Here is a 16,869-nt window from a genome sequence, read left to right as displayed (position 1 = left end):
TATAAAAATATTTATGATAAAAGAAGTGATTTTGAAACCAAAAATATATATATTTAATATTTGTGACTAGGCCTAGGGAACCAAAAAAGTTGCACACATTAAATGAATTAAATGATGGTGTAGCATGCCTTTAACATAAACAAACCAGTGTTTTGACTTTAAGTCTGCACCGTTCAAAAAAAACTTTCAAGATAGGAGAAAACATAGTTTGCCAGTCGGAGAAAAATAGTTTCCAGTCGGAGAATCGATGGAACAGGGGAGATTGTTTCGATGGAACCGGAGGGGGATTCGTTATGGATTAAGGTGAAAACGTCGCCGAAGATTTTGAAGTTTATAGTGCCGAAAGGTTTTATTGCGGTGGATGGGACTAGTTTGACTGTGGTTAAAGTGTTTGATGAAGAGGAGTGTTTTAATTTTATGTTGGTTGACTATACGCAGCAGAAAGCTGTTATTCCGTTGAAGAAAGTTGGGCAGAAGGTGAATTTGGAAGTGGATATATTGGGAAAGTATGTTGAGAGGCTTCTTAGCAGTGGATTTATGGACAGTATCAAATCAAGATAATCGTATAATCATCTTGATATCGTTGTGATTTTGGTTGTTCAAATTTGAGGTTCTCTTTTTCTGTTTTTAGTTTTAATTTGAGCCAAAATATTTGTTATAAGCTATCTGCAATCTTGTGTTGATGATTATAAATTTTTTGGTCTTAATTTTTGCTGTCAATCTGCCACATATTGTACAAAATTTGTACTTAACTAACTCACTAACTTCATATCTTTGTTTTAGGCACCATAAACATCATAGATTCTTCAAAAGAATGTTGTATGAATTTACCTTGTTTTCCAATGATTACTGTTTTTGATTTCTCAAGTTGGGTTTGGAATATTAGGGGTGAGCAAAAGGAAAAACCGGACCCTGCCCGATCATTACCCGACCCGACCCGAGAATCGATCAAACATAAAATACAGAACCGATTCACTACCCTAAATATAGGGTCAGTTCCGGTCCATAGGTCCAAGTCGGGTTTCACCATGAAAAGAACCGAGAACCGACCCGGCCCGACCCTATTTTATATGAAAAATTGGAACCGATCTAAATACCTAGGTACTTGGGTTCGGGTCGGGTTGGGTATATTTTCGGTTCGGTTCTCGGTTATTTTTTGTCCGGACCTAAACTTGCTACTGGAAAATAGCTTCTTGAACTTTAGCCTGATCGGACTTTATTGTTTGCTTGTTTGAACTCGGTACTTATGTGTGGCGATTTAGGTTTAAAAAGCATGAGGCGCTCCTAGACCTTTAGGTCCTAAAAAGTCAAGGCGCGAGGTAAGAGCTTCACGTACTCAAAGCGTAGCATTATGTACACAAAAGATGCATCCGTCTCATTTGTTTTAAAATATAGTTTTTTTTAACAAGTAAACCATTCATAATCTCCTCATCCCTTTGGTTACTTTTCCATATCACCCTCCTACGTACCTTTAGTTTGAACAAGATGTGTATGAGGTGCCGCCTGAAGGCCCCGAGGTGACCACCATGTGTACCTCTTAAGAAACTCTAAGAGAACAAGTAGGGACCTTTGGTCAAACGGGTCGGTTTGGGTTGGGCCGAATGACAAACACCTTTTATCTAGTTTTTGAAGTATATGATACACATGTTACATTATAGAAATTATAAGCTTTTGTTTATTATATGATACACATGTTACATTATACAGGTTATAAGCTTTTGTTTAGTAAGTTATTTTGGTGGTTGTAAGTATATGAATACAATTCAGATTATCGACCCGTTTGATAAGTTATGTCGTTGTGGACCGAATGTCCAAACGAACGAACCGTCAAACCGACCTGAACATGAAAATGTCCGGTCCTATTAAATTGGAATATCTAAAAATAGTGAAGCCACAGGAAAAATTTCCTAGAACCGCGCTACTGACCAAATCACATGCAGCCTTTATTAGTTGCATTTCTTATTTCAGTTCTATTTATATTCACGATACTTGTATATCTGAATGCATATATAATTGACAATGCTCATGAACGATAGGAAACCCACAATACTTGATGTCTGAGCATTTTATTTACAAGCATGTAAAGTTTGAGCCGATAGGGAAGCAAGCAACCGGAATTGGTGCATTTTGTCTGCGCTTTCCTTTAACGTCATCAACTTTATGAGTTTTCATTGAAGCACCCGTTCTTTCATTTTCATCGTCTATTACTTTGCTTGAACCTGAGAAACAACCAAAGAAACTTAATATAATCACCATTTTTTTCACACGAACAGGATCCGATTCAAAGAAATTGAAACAATGTTAAGAAGATTTAAGATTTTCGACTGCTGGGTTGAAAGAGTTTTTAATGTTATTATACGAAGCTGAATTTTTGTTGTATTTGTATACAAAGCTTGACCAGCTTCTTGGAAATTTCAAGATACAACAGACTGCAGCTCCGAAAATCTAACCGAAGTCCATCCACCAATAAGACCCATGTTTTATCTCTTCTACAATCATGTTCATCAGCTTGTTTTTCCTATTGAATACCTTCTCCTTTCGATTTAACCAAATCCTCCAAAGGGTCTTCACTAATACGGCCTGAACTACCTTGCTTTTCCTAGGGGACATAGGCTGACTTTTGCAGTGTTGCAGCATTTGGATAACAGAGTCGCAGGATACCAGCACCGGGAGTTGCAGCCAAACAACAATCTTCTTTGTTCGATCGACGATTTGAGACCGCGGCTCATGATTTGATGGGAAGACCCGGTTCGGTTCAGTTTGGCGTTTAATAGGAAGACGGCAATCATTCAAGTTATGTGCCATGGTTATTCGATTTTCTGTTAACTTATTAATCGGTTTCAGTCAACTATGCTCGATTTCCAGATTATGTGAATTTGTTGAACTGCATACTTATGCTAATTAGTTATTTAGGTCAAACATACCAAATTAATCAAGTTTAGGATAAATTCTTCTAATTCTAAGTAGTTGACTTCTCTTTGAATTTAATACATGTTTGGTGTGCAAATTATGGTCTAATAAAAACTAATCTAATCTAGACACCCTAGTTTTAAATTTATAAACTAAGACTTTCTAAATGCTAGACCACTGACAGGCAAGTGTACATATCGTACGTAGTAAAGCCTAATGAAGTCCGAGTATCGAACCCACGAGACACTAGCGACGCTACACTAGACTTTGACTCAACTAATTACTTAACTGGTTTATTTGATTTGATTGGATTTTGGGGTTTTAACTAATTAAACTAAAGGAATTAACTAAGACGAACTAGACTATCTACACGCAGGCTGAAAGCTACTAAGGTGAAATCAAGGATGAGAAATGTAACAATTCCTATAAAAAAGTCTTAATTATTATTTTAATTATCCAATAGGAAACCCTAATTAAGACACCCAAGTGATTCTGCACAAACCCTAAATTTTCAGAACAATCAGAATCAGGATCAGGGCCCCTAAAACCCGGGGGGGGGGGGAAACCCTAGTGGACGATTATCTAAATAACTTGTTGTCGAATTCGAATTTGGAGAAATCATCAACTCAGCAGGCCTAGTCCCACATAGGGATGGGCTTTTTTTCCCAAATACCCGTACTCGTACCTGTACTGTACCCATACCCGTACCTGTACCCGTACCGATTTTAGGTATTTGGTACATGTATCGGTACCCAGTTTTACTGATTTTGGTATTCGGTACTTTCGGTATTGGTACGGGTAAAAAAGGGTACTGGTACCGAATTTTATGTAGACCTTTAAAAGTTTTCTTTCTATTATGTTTTATTTTGTATTGTGGTATTTATAGTACTCGTATTGATTTTACCAATAAGGTACCCGTATCGTATTGGTACTCATACCAATTTTACCTATTTGGTACTCGTACTATATTGGTACTCATGTCAATTTTACCTGTCTAGTACTCGTACAAATGCTCAAAAACTAAATAAAAACAAATTGGTACCAAAGCGGGTACTGTACCGAAAATACCCATACCAGTACCCGTACTCGTACCCGTACCGTACCTATATATTTGGTACGGTATATGGTACCCAGTTTTGTTCAAATTCGGTACCGGTATTTTCGGTACCGGTACGGGTATGGGTACGGGGACTATACCAATCCCATCCCTAGTCCCACACGTGGCAACCCTATGACCATTAGGTGTCCTTTACGGACCGTAAGGAAAAAAAGTCTTACGGTCCGTAAGCATGTCAAAATCAGTGTATAAATAGCAGACATTGGCACTTGATATTCTGTGTACGTTCGACGAAGAAATTCGTTTTAGGCACTGAGTTACGTTCTGTTTACCACAATTAACACACACGATTCACAAACCGCTGCCGCAATCAGGGTAATAACTCGATCGCTATTACGATTCAACGTTCGATCGATTAAAACTATCCAACGATTGTTTAAGTGCTGCCCAAATTGGGTTTATACCTTATCATTCATCGTGATTTCAACTTGAATATTTGAGTATTATCCAAATCCGGACTATGCTCTGTTATTCGTTGTGAATCCGCTGAATATTTAAGTATTGCACTTTGTTAATCGTTGTGAGGATTTAATCTCGTGAATTGTCGTAACTGCTGTATTAGTTACTAACCCAGTTTGTGTGCATTATTATTTAAATTAGGTTAACCAAGGCTAAATCAGTAGGCTTATACACTGCTCGTTAAATCTGCAATGTGAGTCATTCTCTTTTTATCAACTGTTTTACAATACTCCAAATTATTTTCAAAAGTTATAATTACAGGGACTAAGTCGTGGATATCTTAAATCACTGGCTAGTGGGGTATTGTGCACATTACTAATTTTCTCCCAGTTAGGTTCATTGACCTACTAGGGATAATCATCACTATTTGGGTTCATTGACCTAATAGTGGTATGACCATCGTCACCATTGTGACATGTCACCATTGTGACACGGCGCCGGATAAAAATAAGATATAACCCATTGTAATCGCTCTTATGCTGTAATTTTATAACTAAGGGTCATTTTATAAAACCTGAATGAACTCACTCAGTATTTCCCGCTGACAAAACCTTTTTCAAACATGTTTCAGGTGATCTGTTATGATCCAAGAAAAGTGCCGTGAAGCACTACAAGCTTAAGAAAGTGGCTCATGATAAAATAAAGAAACATGTTTTGTAAAATAAATGATTTCCCAGTGAAATCAAATGATTGTAAATTACCGGGGTTTTATCCCTAAATTATGTAAACGGGCAGTTTTAAATATTGAAAGATCCTGTTTTAAAAGACTTCCGCTGTAGCCTAAATTAAATACCACGGGATTTCTGTCCCGCGGCTCCTGAAATGGGTCAGACCGGGTCGGGGGCCGTGACAAGAAAGTACTACCCAGATTTGGAATCATATTCGTGACTATCGGTTTTCTCTCGACAATGGTAACTATGATGGAACCAGGTTCTAATAATATGACATTCTAAGACTAAATACAGGTTGAATCTCCTACCGGTCTCACCAATTTCTCCTAAGGTCTAAAGGTCAAATAAAGCTCACTGGTATGGGTTGGATCACCACCCGGTCTCTCCAACAATACTAAAGTACCCAAAGACTAGATCTCCTCTCGGTCTCACTAATCACAATACACCCTAGAGTGCACGGGGTAACCTAGAAAACACTTGACAAGACTTAGGAAAACAAATAATACTAGGCCACTTAGATAGATCTCCTCCCGGTCTCATTGCACCTAAATACCCAGCATCAAAGACAAACCTAACTATCTATCTCCTTCCGGTCTCAACAATAGGTAGAACACTAAACTCCTCTAAATCACCAAACAAAGTTCCTATGGGATACGTGCACCATAAACCATAAACTAGTTACGAGCACAAAGTAGGTAACCAAACATGCATCTATACATGAAAGACATTCACAAAGACACACGAGGAACGTTTATAAGATAATAGATTAGAATAAAGTATGCACACACATCTAGTCAAAAATATTTAGGTCTCTTACTTTAGTATTTATCCATCACGAAATTACCAAAAGCCGAGAAATTACTGGTTAAAAACGAATAATCATCACAAACCCGAGTAGAAAAATAACTAGCCAATAATCATAGTCAAGAACCATAAATAGGTCTTAAATAGTAATGAAAACATGTTCATAGAGTCTAACAGTACAAAGTAAATTAAACCGAACTAACACGTTTACAAACTAAACTGGGATCCCGTTCCTTAGCCTTGAATCTTGAACTAAGTTTTTTTCCTACTTGAAATCGTCCCTCCTGTAGCTTCTGTCACCTTTTTTTAGCCGTCGAATCAATATCCCCTTTTGAATCATGCCCTCCTCTTTAAATACATGGTATCACAGTTGAACTCTAAATAAGTTTCACGGTCTGGGCTTTTTGTAGTGTTTCTAAAGCCAGCCTGGTGGGCCTATTCTCATATTATACATAATAACATTTAGGGTAGCTTCTTGGCTACAGTAGCCAAAGAAGCCCCAGTATTCAAATTAATTACATAATTGCCACAGTTCAGGTTTTACCAGCTTCCCGCTTCTTCCACCGATAACCACCGACTTGCCCCAAATCCACGTCAGGCGACAAAACATTTCCACTGTATTTCTACTCAGAAAAACATGAAAATCAACAACAGAGAGAGGAAGAAGACAACAACAGAGAGAGAGAGAGAGAGAGAGAGAGAAAGAAAGAGAGACGACGGTGGTTGCTGTTTCCGACGCCACCTCCTACCGGCAACGGAATCAGCTGATGGCGGCGAGTTTAGGTTTTCCGTTGGCCCTTTCTGATTATGGTTGAAGGAGTGAACCTTCGCTGGGTATTTTTCTACTCCGCTCGTAGAAAGCAGCCAGCTGGTATGGCTTTATGATTTCCCCGCCGTTTGTGAGATAAGGAATTAGATTGCGCTTTGACCTTGGATTTTCATATAAAAGACATTCTATGGATTTTGATGTTGCTTTTGGGTACTTTTATAGCAATGAGTTTTTATTTACAATGTTGCACACCAAATGTTCGATGAAATGTCTCAAGAAGAATTAGAAGCTTATGTACATGTGTGAGAATATAAAACCACAAATTCAACAAACCTTCATATTAATATAGAACTTAGAATACAAAATAATAATACTAATAAAAGAATCTATGTTAAATGTAAGCAAGAACCTACTGTAGATTTGTAGGAGCAGGTTCAAAAGGGAAACTAGGTTATGACTTCACTTATCTGTACTCATTTTAAACATTCAAAAGAAGAAAAATATAAGTAATGCTTTCTGTTAAAGTATATTCAATTTGCATAGCATGAAATTCTTAGGAAGGATTGTATAGATTTGTGGTTGTTACCTGTTGTTATCTACATTTGTGTAGCATCAAATTGTTATGTAAAATTGTATACATTTGTTGTTACGTAAAGTAGTTACTTAGAAATGTATTTGAGGTTACGGACATCTATAAATATATTTGTAGGAATTGGTTTAGATTGTCATAGTTCAGCATGAATATGATAAGAAAAATGTGTATACAATTGGGTTTATGTTTCATGATATCTGCTGAATCGCATTCGTCCTATATTATTCTCCAAGGTATGAGTTTTTTTTTTCAATCGTTTCTCATTTTTGAGTATATGTTTTGCTTCCAGTTTTGTTTACATTTTTTTGAGTGGCTTTCTTTCAAGAAATAGGAATTAAGATGTAGACTATGATTTATTTCTGCTGATGCTTAATTGTTATTGCTAATTTTGGTCACAATTTTTGTTTTGTTTTGTTTTTTTTGTTTTTTTTTTTTTTTTTTGAAGTGGGTTTTTGGTAGGGTTTATTATATGTACATGTTGCAACCCATTCATTAACTTTGTTATAAATTTTTATGAGTTTAAAAGAGCAATCTAATGACTTTGCAAATTATAATTATGTAGAAATTGATACAGCATCAACTCATCCATGATCCATGCAAAAGGCTACGCCAACCGATATGCTTTCCAGATTTAATAATTTTAAAAAGTTAAGTTTTCCGAAGGTAAAGTCCAGTGGACCAAATTTGGGTAATCTGTCTTAAAAACATTCTGAGCTAAGTTGACTCCGGTGAAGAATCCGGCTACCAATATGATCCTGTTGTCATAGAAGGAACTTTGGTCAACAGGTGGCTGCCGGCTTAGATGAGGGTGCCGATTAACAGTTCAGGTGAAGTATGATATACTTCCAATTGAATATATTGATATTCATTAATTGATATTGTGAATCTGTTTATGGATGAGGAACCTTCAATGATGATGTTCGTGATTGGAACTGCTCAGATTCAGTAACGTCTTGATGATGGCAGAATATGGCAGTGAGGGATCAATAGGGGGCCAAAATAACTGTGCGCAACAAAGGACCATTTGCGCATATGAGCAAGATACAGGTCCTGTTTGGGTGCGATGATCATACTTGGTTATCAAGGCAGAACTTGAGTCAAAAGGCGAGTCGACTCAATCAAACAAAAAACAACAACAATGTTGATGCCACTCATACCATGTACTATTTACTTTTTATAATTTCTTTCGCATACCTTGCAACTCTTTAACGCGTAAGTTTTCTAACATTTCGGTATATAATTTGTTTTGACCAGTATTTTGCTTTTGGTTTTTGATTTGTGTTGTTTGCTCAAATCACGTTAGAAAAACCGCCCCCCGCAACGCGGGGGAATCACTTCTAGTTATCTACTATAACAAAAACAAACTGCGGCAATAGTGATTTTATTTCATTGGTTCAGTTGGGTGGCCTGCCGCCCAAATTTTTTTTTTTTTTAAATTACGATTTTTTCCCGTTTATATTTATAGTTATGCATGGCACTTCCCTATTGGCCCAACAAATTTACGATTTTATCCCGTTTTAAAATTATGATTTTACCATCAGTTAAAAATTATGCTTTTACCCTCATTTAAAAATAAATTTACGTTTTTGATCCCAGCTAAAAAAATTTAATTTTTCCCTCGGTTCAACATTATGATTTTGCCTCGTTTAAATTTACAGTTTTGTCATTAGGTTTTTTCCCTTATAATAACGATTTTGTCATCTGTTCAAAATTATGTTTTTACTCCCATTTTAAAATAAATTTACGTTTTTGTTCCCAGTTAAAAAATTCAATTTTGCCCGCGATTCAAAATTACGATTTTGCCCCGTTTAAATTTACAGTTTTGCCATTAGTTTGTATCCTCACACAGACAAGTTACGATTTTGCCCTCAACCCCATTGGTCCATTTAATTTACGATTTTATCCCTGAAACAAAATTATGATTTCCCCCTCAGTTCAAAGTTACGTTTTCCCCATCATTTTAATTTTTCTAGCAAAACTATAAAAGTTTTTTGTTTTAATTGGTTGACTCGATTTAATTTTTTTTTTTTCGTCTAAAGGAGCTGCCTAACACGCGCTTATTAGTCCTGAAAATTTACAGTTTTGCCCTGAGCCCAAAATTACAGTCTTATCATCGTTTTTGTTTTTTCCTAGCAAAATTATAGCAGTGTTTTTTTTAATTGATTGACAACTATTCGGCCATCGCCCCGCAACGCGAGCGGGGCATCAACTAGTTGGATACGTAGATGACACATGAAACAAAAAAGTGTCAAATACAATATAACACAAAAATATATTATCGATGTAATTCGTGTTGTGTATATAGATCCTTCTGAGGTCATGCTCAACAAACTCATTTTTAGTGAATGGTTTATTTATATGAGTCTTGTTGAGCGTACATGGATATTTTTTTTTAAGATATACAAATAACTTTCGCTAGAAACTTTTAAGTTTTAATATACTCAATTATAATACAGCACGAGAAAATTTACTACCATTTTTTTATGAAGTTTTAGATTGCATTTGATTTGTGAATGATATTAGAAAGATATGGTAAAGATCAAATAAAAAGTTTATAAGATGAGAACGAATCTTAACTTTATTTAGACCATGTGTACTGGGGCGTTTTTTTAAAAAAAAATTCAAAAAAAAAAAAACGTCCGAAAACGCCCAACGCACTAGGGATGGGCTTTTTTTCCCAAATACCCGTACCGTACCCATACCCGTACCTGTACCCGTACAGATTTTAGGTATTCGGTACATGTATCGGTACCCAGTTTTACTGATTTTGGTATTCGGTACTTTCGGTATTGGTACGGGTACAGGTACGGGTAAAAAAGGGTACTGGTACCGAATTTTATGTAGACTTTTAAAAGTTTTTTTTCTATTATGTTTTATTTTGTATTGTGGTATTTATGGTACTCGTATTGATTTTACCAATAAGGTACCCGTATCGTATTGGTACTCGTACCAATTTTACCTATTTGGTACTCGTACTATATTGGTACTCATGTCAATTTTACCTGTCTAGTACTCGTACAAATGCTCAAAAACTAAATAAAAACAAATTGGTACCAAAGCGGGTACTGTACCGAAAATACCCGTACTCGTACCTATATATTTGGTACGGTATATGGTACCCAGTTTTGTTCAAATTCGGTACCGGTATTTTCGGTAACGGTACGGGTATGGGTACGGGTACTATACCAATCCCATCCCTACAACGCACCATTACATGGGGCGTTATATTTAAAAAATTTTGAAAAAAATGGTGAAGGGCGTTTTATATAAAACGCTCAAAACTCTGCCATGTTTGACTTGAAGGGGCATGTGGCCAATGGGATGTCTCCATTGTTTGACTAGCCTCTTTGCTTTATTTATTTTTTTTATTTTTTTTTTCAAATGATTGAATGGGGGTTATTGGCATAATGCCCCACTACGCCACTTTTGCTATAATGCCCCAACGCTGACTAGGATGCCACGTGTCGGATAATGCCCCATGGTAGGGGCATTATACAAACTTACCACTACACATGGTCTTAGGAGAAAGGAGGAGTGGGTATCTTGGGAAAATCTTATTTATGGACTTTCTCTCCCAACATGCAAGGCACATGCATATTTCACCCCCATTTTTTAAACGCACATAACTTTTTTATATGATATTATTTTCTCATAAAAATTTCACCATAAAATCGAGCGTCATTTTATCTTCAATTTGAGTACCATATTGTTATATAAAATATGAAGACTAAAAAAACCCGCTAAAATATGTTGTATTTCTATGTTGTATAACATTTTTTTTGTGCTGAATTTTTGTATTATATTTTTATGCTGAATTTTTGTCTTAATTTTTTTTCTTAATTATTTGTGCTGGATTTTTTTGTACTACACCCGTTAGTCTTTTGTCTGGTTGACCGGACCAAAACGCAGCCAAAGCTCGGCGTTTTGGTCCGGTCAACAGACCCGTCAGACACACGTCAGTCTTTGTCTTGTTGACTGGACCAAAACGCCGCTTTGGCCACAGCTCGACACTGCAGGGTGTGCATATAGAACAAAAAACACTTTTAGGGTGTGCATATAGGCACATTGGTGTGCCAATAGGTACACCCTAAAAATAATCATGTAAAACTCAAGAGGATCAAACTGATATTTTACAAATTTTTAAAAGCTGAAAGGTGTAAGTATCATTTTTAAAGGTTGAATGGGGTGAGATTAAAAAAGCGAACGCATTGAGACAGTTTATTTTTTAAATCTTAACGTAGAAAAAAACGCATTTAATAGTGATACATTCAGAAAACACGAAAAGATACGTCGTATCGTTGTAGACACACAGGGTCGGTTTAAGGGTAAGCCAAATGAGGCTTGGGCCTTGGGCCACTAAAAGTATAGGGCCTCCACAATTTGATGAAACCACAGTGCATTTATAAAAGATTTAGGGTGTAGGATATCAACAGATTGATGGTTGGTAGTATAGTGGTTTTTTGTATGTATGTATGTATGTATGTATGTATGTTGGTGAGACCCGGGTTCGAATCCCTGGTTCACCATTTTTTTTTCTTATTTTTAAATTTTAACACAATCTTTCAAATAATTACACTTGGCCCCTTCAAGTTTAACTTTCAAGATTTTACTTCGCCTTAGGCCATCAAAATGGTTGAGCCGACCCTATCGGCACATATGTTAAGAAAAATATATATTAATTAAAAACTAAAATACTATTTTTAGTGAATAATAAAATGGTAAAAAAATTAAACGAATTAGTCATCCAAATTCCAATATTGGAGGTGACAGGCCAAAAGAAAAAACAAATTAAAAAAACTAAATATTAAAATTGAGAGGTTAGGATACGGGTGATAGAATGTTAAGGTGTGCTACAAGAACAAATGGTATTGGGTAATGTTTCGGAATCGGTACTTGTATCGAATTTTTCGAAGCAATTCGATTTTCTTTAATGACATTTTACGTTTTCAGTACTGGTAATTATCGGTTTTTACCTTTAAATACCGGTACCAAACATATCAGGTATTTTCAATATCAGTATTTTTTAAGATTTATTGTATCAGTACTGATTCGATACCGAGCTTTATCCCTAGTTCTAACCACAAATCACAATATGGCAGTCAACTTTGAGAATTGTTCAATCAACAATTTTTTTTTTCTTTTACTTTTGTCGTCTAATGTTTTCCATCATATATACTCTTTTATCTTTTTTTTTTGTTCGTTAAATACTTTTAGTACCTCCAATAGGTTTTTTTTTCCTTTAGCTGCCATCAAAACTCATAAAATAATACCACTTTTTTTTTTAATCTTTTCCATTAATTAATACATGAAGCCCAAAATAATATATAAAATAGAGATAGTGGGCTTTATCTACTCAAAGAAAATGGCTGCGATTTTGATTCAATCACTGGCGTTCTACTCTGCCAAACTGGCTGATTATTTACTTCTTACTCATTTTCGCTTCATTTGCATCAGGACCTGTAATAATAATAAACAATAAAATATATGTCTAAATATTATAAAAACGACTCTAAACTATTAAAATAATATACAAAATACACGGGTAAATGACGTTGTTTTTTCAACACATCAATGTTCGAACCTAGTAATTTCAACATCCATTTGAGTTACTACTAGAACACTAGTTGGTTAATATGAATAACAATTCACAGCTTTGACTTTACCAAAAAAAAAGACTAATAAGTTATAGTGTTCTCAATTCATGCCTTAGATTCCTTCATGATTCATGCCTAAGATCCCTTCATGATTCATGCCTTCGAAGTACCTATAATGCAAATACAACAAATATGTGATTTTTGTTTGTTTTTACTCATTAGATCAAACGTAGTGGGGCGCTATGGCCCCCCATAGCGTCGGAAAACGCCTCGGCACACCGCCACGAAGGGCGGTATGAATGCCAAATTGAGGTGGGGCGCGAGGATTATAGCGGCGTTTTGATTGTTTAAAGTTTTTGGTTAATACATTTTTGGTCCCTGCAAATCGGAGAGGAAGCAATATTGGTCCTGCAAATCGGAGAAGAAGACCGAGAAGAAGCCGGAATTTCAGCCAGAAAATCGGCCGGAGAAGAAGACAGAGAAGAAGAAGGAGGGCGCCTATTTTAGTTTTAAAGTTTTACACATTTGGTCCCTGCATTTTCTCAAATATTTAAAATTGGTTTTAAACTTGTTTTTCCCTTATTTTTAACATTAAAAATCTGGCAATTTTTTATTTAATTTTAATTTAAAAAAGTGAGAAATTAATTAAAAAATTAAAAATTAATTAATTGAGTAATGATGAGGTAGGGGCTTTATGACTACGGGCTCTAGTGACATAACGCTCCATAAAGCCCCTGTGTGACGTGGTACGACACACGTGACGCATAACGCCCACAAAGGGGCTTTATGACTACGGATGGCCTTAATCGCAATCCCATAAATGCCCATTAATTAATCTACACTTAAATTACTTTGGCATCCAATGAATATATTTTTTTTAACAGCAAACAACATATCATTCATCACCAGTAACACACTAGACCGAAACATTACATATTATCACCCAAAAAACATCGCCAAAAAACTATACTCACACCAACCTATTCACTGATGTTAAAATTCACCCAACTTTGCCAATCTATGCTAATTCGCTTCGCCCGGTTCTTCACCCATAGGAAAGACAAAGCCTGAACCTCAGCAAAGATTCTCTCGATAACCACTCGCTTTCCGGAAAATATTAATTTGTTTCTTGCCTTCCATATTTCCCAACATACTGTCAATAAAATTAATTGGATTAACTTTTTCGTGAAATTTGATACCATATCAGATTGTTATGCGATCTCAAAAAATGAACCATCTTTGTCCGGACTCAGTTTCCATTGATCGGCACCTGCAGATGCAATAACCGAACTGATTACCCCATTGACCTGTACCAGTTGACTATGTTCCACAGTAGTGGTCGGTTCGCGCATCCACTCCCATCCGATAAGTCTTTCCGCTACCGATGTTTTTTTTTTTCCACATCATTCCATTTATCAAGCCAGAACCGCACACTAGAACCATCTTTTATTCCTGCTACAAAAAGAAGCTGAGATACTTGCACATCCCATTCTACCAAGTCCCGTTCCTCCTTGATTATTCCGTTCCACACCCCGGCAATGCCTACTTTAATCAGAAGATATGACCATGAACTAGGATTATTATGAATTGCTTCTACCGTTCGTTTCCAAAGGCTGCCACTTTCCGTCTTGTACCTCCACCACCATTTCAAAAGAAGGCTTATATTCATAGTTCGTAACGATCCAAACCCAAGCCCACCCTTTTCGACTGGACCAAGCACCCGTTCCCAACAAACCCACGCCATTTTCTTTTTTTTCATCATCACCTCCCAAAAAAAGCATCGTCGAAGTGCCTCGAGAGAATCCAAGACACCTTTAGGGGCTTTGTATAGGGAGAAATAGTAGAGCGGAAGGCTATCTAGGACGGATTTTAACAAAGTCGACCTACCCCCTACGAATAAAACTTTAGATTTCCATTTAGAAAGCCTACTTTTGACGCAATTGATTACACCTTTCCAATGTTTCACTTGGTTCATATTCGCACCGACCAATAAGCCAAGGTATTTACAAGGAAATTTTCCTACATCACATCTTATGCCATTTGCTACATTCAGAAGCAAATTAGTGTCAACCCCAATCCCGAAAAGGCTTGAATTTTTAGGGCTTAACTTCAGCCCCGAAATGTGGAAACACCGCATGAGTCTAATGATATTCTTTATGTTACCTTCATCCCATTCACCCATAAATATCACATCATCGGCATACATCAAGTGTGTCAAATTTGGCCCGTTATTCGGTAACTTTATTCCTTTAATACACCCCATCGTGGTCGCTTTTTTCATAAAACCTGTTAGAGCTTCCTTAGCAATGATAAATATGAATGGTGAAAGTGGATCACCTTGACGAACCCCCGGTAGCATTGAAACTCAAGGGTGGGTGACCCATTTATAAGCACCGATGCCCGTGAAGATGTAAGAATGCCCTGTACCCACATTCTCCATAACTCCGGAAAGCCCATTTGCATTGAAATGGAATCAATGAAATTCCAATTTATTGTATCATAATGTTTTTCGATGTCAATTAATTTTGAGAATGAAAGCTTGTTTTTTCACCTTTTTCACCCAAAAAAAAAACATTTCATTGATAATCAAAGGACCATCGAGAATGTTTCTATTGGCCAAGAAGCCGAATTGGTTCTCGGAGACCACCAACACAACCACTTTTTTTATTCTATTTGCGAGGACTTTCGAGATGATCTTAGAGATGCAACCTATAAGACTAATCGGGCGAAAGTCATTAAAAGAGGTAGGATCTATACTTTTTGGTATTAACGCCAAAAAGGATGAGCCGCATCCTCTACTAATTTACCCATTTGAGTGGAAATCTAAATATTAATAAAAGACTTCTATTAATGCTACATGGCAACATCTCCTCCCTAAAACTTCTCATCTAATATTTATCATGCTTAATAATCTTTTTCATTATTTTAATAAAATCTCATAATAATGTTCTTCAGATTTATATTATCATATTTATATTATCATATTTGAGATTATTTAATTAACCATAATACTATTTACTTCAATACGTGAATTTATCTATGTTTGGATTAATTCAATATGTTTATAATTTATAATCATATTTTTATTTGAACCTTATCAAAACATTTTTTTTTTTTGTGAAATTCAATATGTTTATAATTTATAATGATAATGACAATTATTATTATTATAATGTTATTTTTTTATTTAAACCTTATCAAAACAATTTTTTATGAAGTTTTTGTATAATAAATTTACAATGATATTTTTTAATTAAAAACAAAAGTTGTGTTCATATTTACTATGTTGTTTAACATTTACAATTTTTGTAATGTTGTAAAGATTGACAATAAATGTGTATATGAATATTATACATTATACATTATACATATGAATAGAAATTGCCAATGAATAGTGATTACTTTTTTTAATAATTAACTTTTTTGTAATATTTTATCTATTATTAAGTTAATCTTTTAGTAATAAATGGTAATTGATCATTCTTAGGTATTTGTTTCGTATTTTTATTTGTAGTATTTTATTTAGCATTTATTTTGATTTTTTATATAAACTTACGTTCATTAACTTTAAAAAAATTCTAAATTTGTGTCTATATTTTTTTAACATTCCAAGTTATTTGTTCGTGCATTGTGACGATACGTTACCGTGGGCATTGTATCGGTATCGATTCGGTTCGTTATAGTACCGGTAGAATTCATGCACTCGGTTTAGATATCAACACGGATGTTGCTCGAACGGTATCGACTGGTTCAAATTGTCAACAAAACTAAAAAAATTAATACATACCGCTATCGATATTCAGTTTGGTAAGGTATGGTAGAGATAGTATCTTATTTTATCGAAAAGAAAAACAATAAAAATAAATATCGCTACCGATACAAATGTTGTTCAGTTAATTTTGGTTCGGATTCGTACGATAGCGACACAATAGTTGTTTTCAATAAAGTTTATA

The 16,869-nt window shown here is 35.5% G+C and overlaps 1 protein-coding gene and 1 long non-coding RNA gene across 2 annotated transcripts; both read left to right on the top strand.

Annotated features, from left to right (window-relative positions):
* Window positions 1–227: 227 nt before the first annotated feature.
* LOC118479702 (riboflavin synthase-like) lies at window positions 228–586 on the top strand. The gene has a single exon (XM_035974401.1). The coding sequence runs from the start codon at window positions 271–273 to the stop codon at window positions 559–561; it is 291 nt and encodes a 96-aa protein (XP_035830294.1). The 5' UTR covers window positions 228–270; the 3' UTR covers window positions 562–586.
* A 5,479-nt stretch (window positions 587–6,065) lies between these two features.
* On the top strand, window positions 6,066–8,578 carry LOC110864755. The gene is made up of 2 exons (XR_002550057.2): window positions 6,066–6,832; window positions 7,885–8,578. It is a non-coding gene; the product is annotated as an uncharacterized LOC110864755 (long non-coding RNA).
* The last annotated feature ends 8,291 nt before the right edge of the window (window positions 8,579–16,869 follow it).

Source organism: Helianthus annuus, chromosome 6 (assembly GCF_002127325.2).
Source record: "Helianthus annuus cultivar XRQ/B chromosome 6, HanXRQr2.0-SUNRISE, whole genome shotgun sequence".
NCBI lineage: Eukaryota > Viridiplantae > Streptophyta > Magnoliopsida > Asterales > Asteraceae > Helianthus > Helianthus annuus.
This window is presented reverse-complemented; position numbering and strand designations above follow the sequence as displayed.

Coding starts and splice junctions, on each gene's coding strand:
- LOC118479702 (XM_035974401.1), top strand. CDS start 271: ATGGAACCGGAGGGGGATTCGTTATGGATTAAGGTGAAAACGTCGCCG.